Below are 14,954 nucleotides of genomic sequence, written 5' to 3'. Positions count from 1 at the left end.
ACAGCCCCTTTGCCCCTGAGGTCAGTGCTGCGGGAGCTGGAACGGGACCAGCCTCACCCTCCTCTGAAACGAGGCTCGGGCCGGCCTCCGTCGCCATCCCCAGCGAGAGAGGGTCTGTTCATTTTAGGGCTGCGTCTGTGAGGATGGGTCTAAGAGGTTCACCCAGGCCAGCGGCTCCTGACCCCGAGGGGTGCAAGGCCCCCTTTGAGAGCTACGGGTCCGTAATGCAGAGAAACCCACGTTCATGTTCCCACTGGGCAAACCACCCCCACAGACCAGCCTAGAAATCCCTGAGTGAAAACATCGCGACTTCTCCTTCCCGGGGAAATACGAGTGTGGCCAGCTCCGCTGACCCCTTCTCTGCCTGGCTGTCGGGCCTGGGGAGCTCATTCCCAGGGACCCCGTCAGCAGGCACCCTGCTCTGGGCCCCTGTTGGTCAAGGCGAGAGTGGGGAGAGGGCCCGGTGGATTCCCCCGACCCCACCTTGCCAGGCTGCTGCAACTTCAGGTGCTCTCAGGCAGCCCAGCCCGCCCCCACCTTCCTCCCAGCCAATACCTGTTCCTTCCCCTGCCCCGCGCCCCCTGCAGGCCCAGGGAGGATAACCACCCATCCCCGCCCTGTCCCCACCCATTTCTGCGCGTCCTAACTCCTGACCCCGAGCCTTAGACCACTGTCCCTTTATTAAACTCTCCATGGCATCTGCTTCCTCCTGAGACTCATATTTATAATATATATTAACTATATATAATATACAAGTTAACTCCAGGCGGTATGTTGTATTACATCCTATTTACAAACATAGGACCACGGCACACTTTCTAGTACGTAGCTCTGCGTTGGCTCCATGCAGATAAAATCCTCACTGCTCTGGCCTAGAGAAGGTATGCCAACCTAATAGTTTCTGGAAGAGATCGGTCCCTTGCTTAGGGTCAAATGAAGTTGCCTGGGAGGCTGAGTAGATTCGCACTTTAAGATCTTCTGCTTTCTCAGAGGTTATAAATAGAGAGCAGGACATCCCCTTTTAAGGCTGGAGGGGAAGTCGGGGAGCCTGCAGTGTGCTGGCCACCAGACCCTGGTACGCCCTCTGCCCTCGCCCGGCCCCGGACATGGAGGGCGGCTCACAGGGGCCGGGGCACTGACCTCCGGAGGGAGAAGCCTCACACCTTCTGCCCGGGGGCCGAAAGCCGTGTGGGCGACACCGGAACCTCATCTGGACACAGCACTCCATGAGGAATGAAAGTGCAGGCAAAACTCTACAGCCACTCTCTCCCTCTGGGGTCCTGAAACTCTCATCTCGGTGGGGTTTTAAAGTTTCTGACGGGGCGCAAGTTGCCTGATGTGGGATGTTCCTTGGTATGTGTCTTCATGGTTGTCATGGAGCCTCTGAAGCCCGCCCAGAGACGGGCCGCTTGTGAGGAGCGGGGACTCGTAAGCAGAAAGACGTGACGTGTGAACCTCAGCTCTGCCATTTCCTACGTGACCCCAGACAAGTTACTTCACATCTCTGAGCTTCAGATCTGGGACGGTGGGGATAAGAAGGTCTCTGCTACCACCCGGGGTGGCCGTGGAGGTGAAAAGAGGTCACTCCAGGAAGAGCGTGTCCCAGGGCCTGTCACGTAGGACGTCCTATGAATTATGGCTATCATTCCCACATGTTTAAACTGAGGCCTGATCTCCCAGATCCCAGCACGGTGCTCCCGCACCTGCGCGGCCCCGCCGTGCGCCCCGGCGATACTCACTACAGAGCCTTGCACACGCCGAGGCAGGGCAGCAGCTGCTCGACGCCAACGTCGCCCACGGAGTTGTGGTCCAGCTGCAAGGCCACGGGCTGCCGGAGGTGGCGCAGCACGAAGGCCAGGGCGGCGCACTCGGCGGGGCCCACGCCGCAGAAGGTCAGCTTGAGGTGCCCGACGTTCAGCCCGCGCACGGCCTCCCGCGCCAGCTGCTCCTCCCGCATCTCGTAGAGGCTGCGGATGAGCCACACGAAGCCCGGCATGGCGTGCATGCTCTTGGCCTCGCCCGGGACGGCGGGCGGAATGGCCTGGAAGTGCTCGCGGAGGCTGCGGGCCAGGCACCTCCGGGCGCAGGCCTGGCGCCGGAGCAGGGCCTTCTCGGACGCCTGACACTCGGCCAGCAGGACCCGGTGCTCCCGGGACACCAGCCCTGCCAGGAAGGCGGCCGTGATCTGCAGGTTGTGCGGCTCCGCCTCCCGCAGCAACGTGGCCACGCTGCCCTCCTCGCGCCGCGAGCCGGGCACGCACAGCGCGGCCCGCAGCCTGGCCAGCAGCGGGCCCCCCGGCCCGCGGCGGCGGAAGACGTGTCTGAGCAAGGACGGCGGCAGCTCCGCACTGAGCGCGAGGTAGAAGGCGGCAAAGAAGCACTGGAACGTGATGTGCAGGAATTCCAGGGGGGCCGTGCTCCCGGGCGCGCCCCGTTTGGCGTGCACCAGGAAGCCGAGAGAAACGTCCTCGCTGTCCACATGTGCCGCCTGCAGCTGCGGGGTGGAGAACACGTAGCAGCTCGTGCCCAGGCCCCAGAGCGCCAGGCGGCCGAGGTGCAGGAGCGTGGGGAGCCTGGCGCGAAGCAGGCCGGGTCCCAGACCCCGGCGGGCTGAGTCCGGGGGCGCGCCGTGCAGCAGGAAGTGCTGCAGGATCAGCAGGTACATGTCCGTGGTGGTCTTGGGGGACCCCCCGCCCTGCAGCAACAGCTCCTGGTGGCACTTGGACACCATCCACGAGAAGACGGGAAGGTGGCACAGGCCGTGCAGGGCCGAGGTCGCTCTGAGCAGGCCGACGAGGCGGTCGGCCACCCCCGGCTCGCGGTGGCACTTCCGCAGGTACAGTTCAATGCCGTCCTCCGAGAAGCCCTTGAGGGTGAGCTCCGTGCGCACGTACTTCCGGAGGAACGCTGACACGGCGTCCGGGCGGCTGGTCAACACCTTGCGGGCGTTCTTCAGCAGGTTGCCCTGCAGGAGGTTGAAGAGCAGAGTCTGGACCGACGTGGGGTCGGTCGGGGAGCAGTGACGCTCACGGTCCGTGAACCTGAACCTGAACTCGTCGAAGCCGTCGAAGGTCAAGAGCACGCGGTCGGGGTGGTCCAGGAGGAACTGGAAGACCTCCTGCTGGCCGACGTCAGGCCAACAGCAGTGCTCAAAGAGCAGCGTCCGCACGGACAAAGGCTTCGCTATGCACTGCAGCTGCCGGCAGCTGAACGGGAAGACGAACAAAAACTCCTGGAAGTCCCGCCCCGTGGCCCACTGCAGGTGCAGCTGCTGCAGGAGCGTGCTCTTGCCGCTGCCCGCCTCGCCCACCACCAGCACGGTGTCCGCGTCCTCGTTGAGGTGGCCGCGGGTGCTGAAGAGGTCCTCCAGGCCCAGGGCGGCCGGGCTCTTCTGTGGGGGCTCCGCCGCGCCCACCTCCGTCCGGATCTCCAGAACATTCTCTGTGTATATTTCCTCCAGGCAAAGATTCTCCGCCCCATCGTAGGTGCTCAGGAAGCGAGACTGAGCGGAGACCGTGGCCCTCAGCTTGGACATGTACTTGGTGCACGCAGCATCTGGAAGACAGAGGAGGGGGCGGGCGACGTGGGGCCGTGCGGGAGGCGGGACCTGACAGAGGGCTGCGAGGGGTACCGCGACCTCGCGGATGGGAGAGGACAGACGGCGGGCTCTGCGAGCACAAGCTGTGGACGCTGAGGGCAGTCGCGTAACGTCCCTGAGCCTGCTGCCTCCCCTGCGGAGTGGGAGAGGTGGAGGTCCCTCCCTCGCAGGGTTTTGAGATGAATCAATTAAGATAATGCACGTCAAGTGATTCATTCAGCGTCCGACACGAAGGAAGTGCTCGAGAGACATTAGCTAGTGCGATTATTGAGCCCTGATGCCAGGAGGGGCTGCGGACTGGAAGGGGTGCGGGGCTGGGGTCAGGGGACTCGCATCCGATACCCGCCCCCCCATACCGACTGGGGGCCCGCGGTAAGCCCAGTCACCACTCGGCCTCACGTGCATCTTCCCAAAGGGGAACAAGGTGAGACGGCTTAGGAGCCCAGTTTCTGAAGTCAGACACACCTGAGCTTAAAACCCAGGTCCACGTTAGCTTGAGCAAAAGCCACTTAGCTCTTCCGGCCTCAGTAAAAATGGGGCAATCTACATTTTGAGGGACTGTTTCAAGAGGGAACAAGACAGAGGCTAGACGAACCCCTGACATGGGGTAAACTTTCAAAAATGGTGTTTATCATAATTATTAGTGGGTGCGGTGGGTGCAGCAATGGTCTCCCAAAGATGTCTCTCGTCTAATCCTCAGATTCTGTGACTATGTTACTATTCTTGCAAAAGGGACCGGATAGATGTGATTACATTAAAGACATGGGGAGCTTACCCTGGGTCATCCGGGTGGGCCGAGCGCTGGATGGCCTCGGGTCACCAGGGTGCCTGGGTCAGCCCTTGGACCAGACCTCCTGACCAAGAGCCACTTCCCCTGCTCTGCGCGCCACCCTCTGCGGGACGCGTCCCCGCGTGTAGGGCATGTCCCCAGCGCTGCGGCCTCTCCTTTACCATCCCCACGTCAATCTCAGAAAATGGGGAAGTGGTGGACCAGGGCCCTGGGCGGTGGGACCTCAGAGCCCGGTTCCCCGCGTCATGGCCTCACTGTCCCCAACCAAGCTCTGGCCCCTTTGTCCTCAACCCAAAGGCTAACGGGTAATTTTCACAGCGCGCTCTTGGCACGTCGGGGCCGTGGGCAATCCTACAACGGTGATGGCCCCTGTGTGTTTCCTCTCGTTTCCAGACCCGTTGCTCTCAACGCCCCCTGGACATCCCAGGGGCTCTGGACGGGAACCGGGGAACATACACGTCCCTCTCTAACACCGTGATTTCCAGTGCGGGTTACCAGCCGCCACCAATGGTATCAAAATTCTCCAGGAAAAAAAAAAAAAAGATCTCTCCTTTTTAGAAACAAACACACGTCGACCATCACCGTCAGGACGGTCGCCTTGGGGAGCGTGGCACCACGGCACGGCGGCACGACGCGTGAACGGCCAGCTCGCTTGCGGACGTCACAGCAGGCGTCCACCAAGGGCTGCGCTGGGCACTGGCCCTGCCGCGCTCTGGTGTCACCGCTCCATTCGTGGGTGCGAGGGTGCACGCCCAGGCGCGGGCCACGCCGCCCACCGGCTCGCTCGCTGCCCGGAGGGCAGGGCCCGGCGTGACAGGTCCATCTGCCGGCACCACGCACCGGTCAGGGGCCCGCCAGGCCGAGGAGCTGTCCCTGTGGTGACCAGGGAACGAGGCTCGAAGAGCACCAGGCTGGCTTCTTTCTCTCTTTTCAACTGAAAGTCTCCTGCCCCCGACCAAAGGGAGAGCCTGGGAGGAGACGGTCATCCTCCCCGACCTCCTCGCTCACCTTCCGGCCCCAGTTCTCACACCTGTAAAGCAGAGAAAACCACACCTGCCTCTCGGGGGACGGAGATCGTTAAATAAAGCACCTGGCAGGACACCTGGGACATTCAGGCCTCTCCCGCGCCTGCACTGGGCTGGTGACCGTGTGCAGTGACAGATACCACATTCCCCGGACCCGTTCGGTGCTTGCGTTTCTGAGAGCAGCTAAACTGCAGAGATCGCGAGATACCAGCCTTTCGTGACATATACAAAATGTCTAATCACTGTGCTGTGCACCTGAAACTCGTATAATATTGTCGGTGGACTGAGAAATAGATTTAAGAAGAAGAGGGGTACCAGCCCCCCTCACATCTCTTTGGTACAGATGTGGCGCACAGGGAACTCCTGTGGGCAGCCCTCGGCTCGCGGCGGCCCCGGGAACCATTCTGCGGAGCCGGAAGTCACCAGGGCCGACCCTGCCATACGCGTTTCATCCCGTCCTCCATCCTCCCAACAGCCCGCGGACGCAGTGGCGGGGTCGCCCCTCAGATGAGAAAGCCGGGTCTCAGGCTTGCCCAGCCAGGAAGCGGGGTTCCAGCAACGGCGTCTCCCCCTGGGGGTTCTGTGCTTAGCCGTGAGTCTCCCCCGCCTTTCCTCCCTCTCCTGACGAACTACGAGCATATCTGTACCTTTGAAAGGCAGGGTCCTCGAGACCGGTAATTCCTGAACATGCTGTAGGAGGAAGGCAGCCAGTCCATTCACCTTCACGGTGGCAAGGTCGAGGAGCCTTCTCGCCTACGGGGAAAGAAAAGTCATTACTTTCTCCAGAAAGGCTGATGGAGAGGCGAGCGCGCGAAGGTGTCTCATTAGGCAACTCTCTTCCAGCACGACAAAAGGCCAGAAAGCCACGCGAAAACGTGTTCCGAGACGTCGGTACAGAATCGGGTGGTGAAATGAATGGCTGAACAGACACGTCCCTCTTGAGGCCCACTAAAAGAGTGAATACCTTAAAAAAAATTAAAAAAAAAAAAGACATAAAAATGGAACCTACGAGGACAGGAAAAACAATTCCGGAAATCGTTTGGAGAGAGCTGACATGAGTGTCCGCCGCTGACTCAGGCAGCAGGCTTCGAGGGCCTGAGCGATAGTAGCCTGTGGTGTAGATAGGCGGATGTAGATAAGGATTCTAGCATGGGCATCGCGGAGATAACGGCCCTCAGTATGTCTAAGTCTTGAGTCACACCGCGGTAATCCGTCTGGACTGGCGGCAATCTGCTTGTAGCCCAGGACCATCATCCTATTCCAGGGGGCTGGAAGAGCCGTGGTCAAGTTTACGACTGAACATGCAGAACGGCCCACTTTCTCTGACCAAAGTCCTGCTGGACATCCAGCCCCTGACTCACACCTGCCCTACCAGATCCTCCAGCTGTGGTGACTCCTGTATTTCCCGGGACTCACTCATGACCTTGCCCGCTGACTTCCCAGAAGGGGAAGGTAAAGCCAGACCGTGTGCCTGAGACCCTATTCGGCTTCCCTGCTCCTGGGAGCCGTCATCCAAGAAGGAAAGGCAAAACTGCCCTTTCCTGACACAGCTATGACTGGGCTTGCTACTCTGTTTTTTAAAACAAAACAATATATCATTTGAGGACTCACTTTTATAAGGCATTAAAACTATAAAGAAAAGCAAAGAAATGATTAATGCAAAAGTCAGGCTAGTGAGTACCACTAGCAGTTGCAATTAAGGGAAAAGGTACAGGTACCAGTAACATTCTGCTTCTTCACCTGGGTGATAGGAATGCACGTGTTTATACCATAACACAGGAAATCGTATACTTTCCCAAGTTAAAAAACGTTTACGCTAATACTGTGAAGGGAACGAGCACTCGGTCTGACGTCCTGGCCCTACCAGCTTCAGCAGCTGCGTGTGTCAGACGGACAGCTGGCGTTACAGACGGTGTAGCCTTGGGTTTGCTGACAACCGTTAGGCCCAGCTGAGCGACTTTACTACGTGAAGCCCCCACGTTTCATGACACAGAGAGCAGAGCACAAGCTTTGGAGACAAATGGGCCTGGATTCCAATCCCACTTCCCAGATGGTGGAGTTCGGCAGTTTCCTCACTGAGAGGCAGCAGTGTGGCCACACTACCCCGTTGGAAGGTAGCCCTGTGGCCGAAATGAGATCATAAATGAAAAGGGTGCCTGCAACACAAGAACCACTCGCTCGGCAAATAGCAGCGATGGCTGTTGCAGGGTATTTGGTCTCACTCCGTAGTATTTTCCAGGCCCCAACCTGTGGTCCATGATAACCACCTCGCTAGGAAATAAATAAAGTCCGTTTATGGGAATATACAAGACAGTCCTGGATTGGAGGAGGGATATTAGTTGGACATACCACAAGTGCCGCCCACACGGCATCGGAAAGTCCACCACTGAGGGAAGGCTACTGAGTTAGAAACTCAGTTATAGAAAGCCAGAGCTCACAGGAAACTCAGACGAAGCTGGATTGTAAAAACCTAACCGTCAGACAGCCCAGACCCTGAGCAAACGGCTACAACCCTCGGCTCGCTCGGCCCGTCCTTGCCATGTGCTCGGCTCACTCCCGGCCCTCGACATGTTTGCTGCCTCTCTACCCCTTTCCCAAGGCAGACTCGTAGCTCATTCAAATACAGCCTTTCTTCTTTCCTAAAAGAAGCATTTAAGGTTATAAACGCCCCTCTACGCTCTGCTTTAGCCATCTCCTGTAAATTTCTGTCAGTCATATTCTCATCATCGTTTGGTTCTAAATATTTTCTGATTTCCGCCTGTGATGTCTTCTTTGACTCGTGAGTTATCCTCTTTTCTTCAATCAATCCAAAGACGTCCTCTGTTCATGCCCTGTCTCCTCCAGGCCCTCGGCTTCTAAGCTGCCTTCTCTAAACCCCTCAGAGCATCCAGAGCGACCACACCGTTGCATATTTGATAAAAAATGGTGAGACACAAACCCTGTCATGTCCTGGGTGAGCTATTTCAACCCGCCCCCTGCCCCAACAGCAAATTACAAAGAACAACCAAGGTAGGTACACTAACTAACCTGTGCACTATGATCCCCACAGAGCCAGGCTCGAGAAGTTGGCACTCGGGGTGCAACTGTAGGTTTCGCGTGTACTAATGAGAGGGGACCACATCATGTCTGCCTTGTGAGTACTTGGTCACCCTGAGTCAGCTTTGAAACACCATTGAAGACAGGCTGCTTTATTCTATCAGTCTCAGCTCAGGCTTACCTAAACTCACTTGGGCACATATATATATATATATATATATATATATATTCAAAATAGGCAAACATAAAAACTTACAAGTCTCGCAATCCAGCCCCATCCTAACACTGCAATGTAATTCCAATTCATTGATTCAATAATGCATGTCCTTCCTCAACAACCACTTACTGAGTAGCTGTTATGTACAAGGCACTCTGAGCACAGTGAGTTTTAAGGCACAGCGTGGTATACGGTAGGCATCTAAATAGATTCTGGCTGAATAAATGAATGAATAAATGATTGATGAATGATTGAGTCTGGGTGCCAGGTCCAGCACTGGCCCTCTCGTTAACTACCGCGAGCTTACGCAAACCACTTCTCTGGGCCCCAGTTTCCCAAGGTATGTAGAGGGATGTTAATGACGAGAGGTCCGAGGGTCACCGTTCGGGGATAAATAATCCAGAGGGTTTCAAAAATGCCCAACAGACACTTCTGTGTTCTTGCAGAATGGAATCTGCCGAGGGAGTTTTATTCCTACTTCGAGTATCTGTGGCCTAATGCGATTTCGCATCAGAAATCCTATGTGGGCATTTAAATTATATTAGTACACAGTGTGCTACATTAATTATTAAATACAGATTTAAGTTAATGAATTTTTATGATCCGTCAGCTGAAAACGGAAGGCAGGTCACGCGCGCCGTGTGGAATGCCACGATCACAGGCTTGGCGGCACCAGGGGTAACGTTCGTGAGCGCCTACTACGTGCTCGACACGGTCCGACGTGTTACACAGAGCGGCTCACTGAATTCTCCCGGGAACCTCACGGAGGAGGAAACTGAGGCAGGAGAGATTAGGGACAGAGAGTTTCCTGGGAGGGAGGGCTGCTGTCACACAGGGCTGGCCCGGGCCTGTGTCATTCCTGGGGAAGCGGCCCTCGGCCACCGGGCGACACTTCCTGTCATGGGAAGTGGTGTGATACCAAACCTCAGAGCAACTTGTCCCCGCCTGGCTGCCTTCGTAGGGGGTATCCCATGGCCCGTGCTTCCCCCACAGCACTGAGGTCACAAAGACAAATCAGCCCCGGCAACGAAGCGGCACCCCCTTTCCCGAGGATTCTGATGACTCAGGACGGAAGGGCCTCACCCGCTGGGATGGCGTGAAGACGGGCAGCCTGATTTCATCACATTCGTACGGGCTGACGAAACCCCGCTCCTGTGCCCGGTCCAGCACGCCCTCCACGTGGCTGCAGAGTCTCCTGACGATGGCTGGCCGGTGGCTCTGCAGGTCGCGGGCTGGGTGGGAGGAGTGGGGGTCCCAGTGGCCACGCAGCTCGGGCGACGGGCCGTCCGCCCGGGCCTCCTGCACAGCTGCGAGGAGCTGTTCACAGGCCCAGGCGCCCTTGTTCCACACCGTGTCCAGGAGGCGCCTGGCCAGGTGGGAGAGGGGCAGGCCCAGGACGCTGAGGCCCTCATAGTCCTCCCAGGAGAGGACGTCCCAGGAGAGCAGCCAGTCCAGGACACTCTCGAAGCCCTCCAGGGACCCCGAGACCAGCAGCCCCACCAGCTGGCTCCGCTGTGCCTGGAAAGCCTCTTGCGTGCACATTTCACAACCTGGGGATGAGAGCGAGGTCAGCGCATGACTTCTCCAGAAGCCGGCGGGGGCGGGGGCGGGGGCCGGTCAGTTCCACCCAAGCCCAAGCCAGCCGCCGCGGCACCCGCAGACACCACCCCACCCACGCTCCCGTCACACAAATGTACGAACTGAGGCCCAGAGAAGACAGGAAACTGGCTCCAGGTCCCGCAGAGAGTCTGAAGCAGCAAGACCCCTGGTTCCCATATCCATCCATGTTCCATCCCTGGCTTAAGAGGTGTAAAAGGTTTGGGCCGATAGCAAGAGCAATGTCTCCCAAGGGATCCGGGAATTAATGTCTCCCAAGGGACCCGCGAGGCGGGTGGGCGGGCTCTTCCACGCTGGCTGGACCCGGGCCCCCCGCAGCGCCCAAGCACGCCCCTGCGTGCACCCGCTTACCCCTCCCTCCTCTCCGAAGCAGACGCTATGATCGGCCCCCGTCTACAGACGGAAAACTGAGGTACAGAGAGGCTGAGCGACCTAAGTCATCTGGATGAGGCGGGGCTGGGATTTGAACCCAAGGACCGCAGCTCCAGAAGAAGCACGCCCTCAACAACCTTATATCTGGGTTCCCCACAGGCGCCCCGAGCCCCTGCCTGTGGAGGTAATCCTGTGCTACCCCAAGGGGTGGACCGTTGCTATGAAGAGCCCCACCCAGCGAAGCAAACTATGCAGCTGGAAAGCTCATGGGCGCAGGGACCCCGGTCATCAATCACTGCAGCCTTCCCCACCGCCCCAGACCCCCCGTTCGTCCCCCCTGCCCCCTCGCCGCCACACATTACAGGCTGTCGCCTCTGTCCATGCTTGACCTGGGCTCAGCCCTCGGCCTCTGGGTTCTGGCAAGTGAGGAGACACAACCTCTCCGAGCTTCAGGGCCCAGGAGGGTCCACAAGCAGCGGAGCGACTCTCTCAGCAGAGTCCGCGCTGCGACTGTCACAAGGTTCTGGTGCGGTGCCCAGAGCAAAATGAAAGCGAAAGGGTCCCGGCCTGGAAGACGGAGAGGCATGGCCGCCTCTGTGGATAACCCAGCGCCCAGGGGCCCGGGGACTTCGCGTCTTTCCTCGTGCTTGTCTGTGCGCCGCCCTCCCTCTTGGCCGGAGTCGAAGCCTCGCTCTTTCCCATCCTGGCACCTCTCAGCCTGGCACAGGGCGGGGCCCTGGAAAGCGCAGCGGGAATGCTCATGAATCGAAACCCCACGGGGGGAGGGGAAGGGCTGGGACATTCTGTGCCCGTCCTCGGACGCCGGCCAAGAGAAGGGAACGGAGACATCGCCAGCTCAGAGCGCTGCCGACGCTTAGGCTGGAAGCCTTGCGCGGCCGGACGAGGAAACTGAGGCAGCGAGGTCGCCCGTGTGTCTGGCAGCCGGGGGGGAGGGGGGGGGAGGACATCCCCAACGTGGAGGCCGCAGTGAACCAGGAACTCACACACTTCTCTCTGGCCAAGCTGGCTTCCTCCCCATGCCCAGTGCCAAGCTGAAGGATCGAGAGGGCAGGGGCGGGGAGGCGGGGAGGGGGGAAAGGCGGCAGGAAGAGCTCTGGGCTTTGGCCCTGGAGTGGTTCCCGGCTGTGGAAACACCGGCCCCCACCCCCACCGGCACCAGCACCCTGGCCCGGGTCCTAGGGAAAAGAACCCCCCGCCCCTCCCTCAGGGAACAGCCTGGAAATGGGGTCGGCACGCTTCTCGGGACCGACGCAGACAGCTAGGGGTTAACAAAGTTGAAAAGCTGAGATAAGACAACACCTGCTCCTCTCACCAGGGGATGCTCAAGAATGGGCCTGCTTCATCGGCTTCTTCCTCTGGCTGAGGGGCCTGGACCCTCCCTGACTTATCGGAGCTCATCAGGCTTGTCAGAGCTGGTGCAGCCCAGACATCTGGGGCAGGCCTGGAACAGGAAGGGCACGGCCGAGTGACACAGGACTGACAGGCCTACATCTGCCAGGGGAAACCCCAAAAGGATGGGCCGGAGGCCAGCGCCAGCCAGACGTCCAGAACTAGGCAATGCTTGGCGATGTTGGCGCGAAGCTCGTGCACCCACCGTGACCTGCACTCACGGGCACCTGAGACACAGCCACGGAGGAGCTCACCCACCGGGGGACGAGCTTCGAGAAAGCGGGCCGCTTCCCGAACACACCTAGTTTGGGGCAGCAGACGGCCGCTTAGGCCGCACACGCACCACTAGTGACATCGGGGGTCTGGGGACACCAGGACAGAGAGGCAGAGCCGAGCCTCGCGGGCTGCTGCTCCGTCTCCCGCCAGCTGCTGGAAAGTCCCGTCTCTGCCCGGGGCCTCTTCAGGACGCCTCGGAGCAAGGAGAATCCCCAAGGGTCAGTTCTGCCAGCCTCCTGTCTCTGCGCTGTGCCCCCTCTCCTTAAACACTCGAGAGGGAGGACCGCCCAAGAGGGAGGAGCTGGCTTTGTTGCTGTCCTCACGGACCAGGTTGGCAAGGTCCTCTTACGTCTAACCTAAGTTCCTCTGCTCCGGTTTAAATCGAGAGAGAAAGAAAACAGATGCCCGCCCATCACCCGCTTAACAACCACTGTCCCTAAATCCTGCCCTTATCACCCGCCCGCGCTTTCCCCTTCGGACGGGGCGCGTCAGTCTGTCACCACGGCCTTTTCTTCTCTGCTTCAGTAGCTACGACTTTGGAGTCATTTCAGTCTTTTTTTCAAGGAAGGCGAGGCCCATCCATGCAGAGGAAGGGGCTCTCCTTGCTGAAACAGAGGGTCAAGCAAAAGGGACAACCCAGGAGGCCTTTCTCTTGTCCCCGAACCCAGGCCCGGTCCCTGACACCCCCTTCCTTGCTGAAAGGACAACCAGCCTGGTTTCTTGGGCCCTGAGGCAGCTACATGCTGGACGCGCAGGCCGCTGGGACCCCTGCAGACAGGGGAGGGAGGGTCGACCTGGGAGGCCCGACTTCGGGACGGTCCAGCTCTCGGCTGGGGCCAAGCCTCCCCTGGGACACTGGATCTGTCCCTTTGCCGCTGGCGGCCATCCTCCATCTGGCCCCTTCCCCAAGCTTCTCTCTAAGACAGCACTTCCCAAGAGCCCACAAACAGACCCTAAGTTGCCTGAAAGTAAAGCCCCAGCTCCGCACCCCCTTCCCTCCGGGGTTCCAGTCTCGTTCCTCTGCCCTTCACAGCAGGACGCCTTGTCCTTCCTCCAACTGCTGTCCCCAAGTCCTCCCCTCCCAGCCCTTCGAATCGGGCCTCCCCCAACTGCTTTCGTCATGGTCACCAGTGACCTTTGCACTGCTTGATTCCCACGATTCCCATCCCTCCCCCTCCCCCAACTCCTTGCAGCGCCTCCCGCCTGACACGTCCAGGACAGTCGACTCCCCAGCGGGTTCCGAGCTCCCCACTCGCACCCCTTTTCTCTGTATCACTCTCTCCCTAAGCGAACTCGCCTGCCTTTACAGCTTCAAACGCCAACTACATGGCGATGCCGTCCAAAATTCCATTTCCAGCTCTCACCTCTCTCTACCAAACTTCTCCCAGCTGCCTCCTGGACATCCTCACTGCCTCATGTGCGTCTCAGACTCAACGAGCACCAAGCCAAGCCCCAGCCCCTCCCCTTAAGCAGCTCCCATCCCAGCCGGGGGCAGCTCCAAACTTCCGGGTGCTCAGGCCGAAACACCCCGCGTGGTCCTTCACGCTCCCCTTCTCTTGCACCCCAAGTCCTACCCGCCCTACTTTCAAAAGATGGCCCCGATCTGATATTTTACACCTCTGTGCCATGGATGGGGGGGGGTGAAGTATAAGCCCGCATGGCCCCTCCCCAGAATGACAACGGCGACCCCCTCCCTGGTCCCCCCTTCTGCTCCCAATGGCCCTACAGCCCATTCTCCCGCCTGCAGCCAGCTACACCTGCGAAGCCCTAAGTCAGACAGAGCAGGTGGCTCCTCTGCTCAAAGCCCTCTGTGGCTCCCTCTGCACTCAGGAGGAAAACCCTCGGAGTGGCCTCCGGGCCCCGGGCACTCTCCCACTGGCTCCTCACCCACCCGCCTCCAGCCTCGCCGGCCCCCTCCTGTTCCCAGAACAAGCCAGACCTGCTCCTGCCTGTCACGCTCCTCCTGCCTGAGGGCCTTTGCATATGCTCTTCCCTATGTGGGTGCATGTTCTTTCCCCCAGATAGTCACCCTTCACCTCCTTCGAGGCTTCGCTCAGTTGTCAGCATCTCGGAGGGGCCGCCGCAGACTATGCTATGTAAAACGGCAGTACCCAGTCCCGACGCCTCCCCGCCCCCGCCTGCCTTGTTTCTCCCCACAGCACTTCTCCCCACCTGACACACCGTGTGTCGACTTACCCGACGGCCACCCGACTCCTTTCTAGGACAAGAAGCCCACGCGGGCAGGGATTTGTGAGGGATTTTTTTTTTTTTCTGTTTGCGATATCTCTAGGGTCTCAGCCAGTGCATCGACAGAGATGGTTTGAATGAATAAAAGAATGGATTTACTCTGCACGGTTCCAGGTGGCAGAGGCGGAACCCAGGGGCAGCGTCGACAGACCGCAGAGCGCAGCTCAGCAAGCCACAGGGCACGGAACGGCAGGCGCCCGTGGGTGCCACGCTCGCCAGCAGCGGGCGGGACCGGGGTGGGCTGCATGGGGTCCCTTCCAGGCGAAGGGGGCTCACGGGTGGAGGGACTGGGACAGCAGAGCAGAGGCAGTGGGACCGTCACTCTGGTCTTCTCCATCGAGAGTCAGGGGGCAGGCGACGTGGTAG

At 59.3% G+C, this 14,954-nt stretch overlaps 1 protein-coding gene across 13 annotated transcripts in view; it reads right to left on the bottom strand.

The window, feature by feature from the left end:
* Positions 1-14,954, bottom strand: part of NOD2 (nucleotide binding oligomerization domain containing 2) — a 30,192-nt gene that overhangs the window by 12,747 nt on the left and 2,491 nt on the right. For 9 of the 13 annotated variants that reach the window (XM_016147577.2, XM_016147575.2, XM_036231264.1 and 6 more), the window contains 3 exons: positions 9,750-10,216; positions 6,061-6,166; positions 1,740-3,555 (listed from right to left, as the gene is read on the bottom strand). In XM_016147577.2, the coding sequence (XP_016003063.2) occupies positions 1,740-3,555; positions 6,061-6,166; positions 9,750-10,216 (2,389 nt within the window). Of the gene's footprint in view, positions 1-1,739; positions 3,556-6,060; positions 6,167-9,749; positions 10,217-11,017; positions 13,388-14,954 lie in introns of those variants that run through there. The other 4 variants (XM_036231262.1, XM_016147567.2, XM_016147568.2 and 1 more) reach the window with 4 other exon arrangements.

This window comes from Rousettus aegyptiacus, unplaced genomic scaffold (genome assembly GCF_014176215.1).
Source record: "Rousettus aegyptiacus isolate mRouAeg1 unplaced genomic scaffold, mRouAeg1.p scaffold_m13_p_14, whole genome shotgun sequence".
NCBI classification, from domain to species: domain Eukaryota; kingdom Metazoa; phylum Chordata; class Mammalia; order Chiroptera; family Pteropodidae; genus Rousettus; species Rousettus aegyptiacus.
This window is presented reverse-complemented; position numbering and strand designations above follow the sequence as displayed.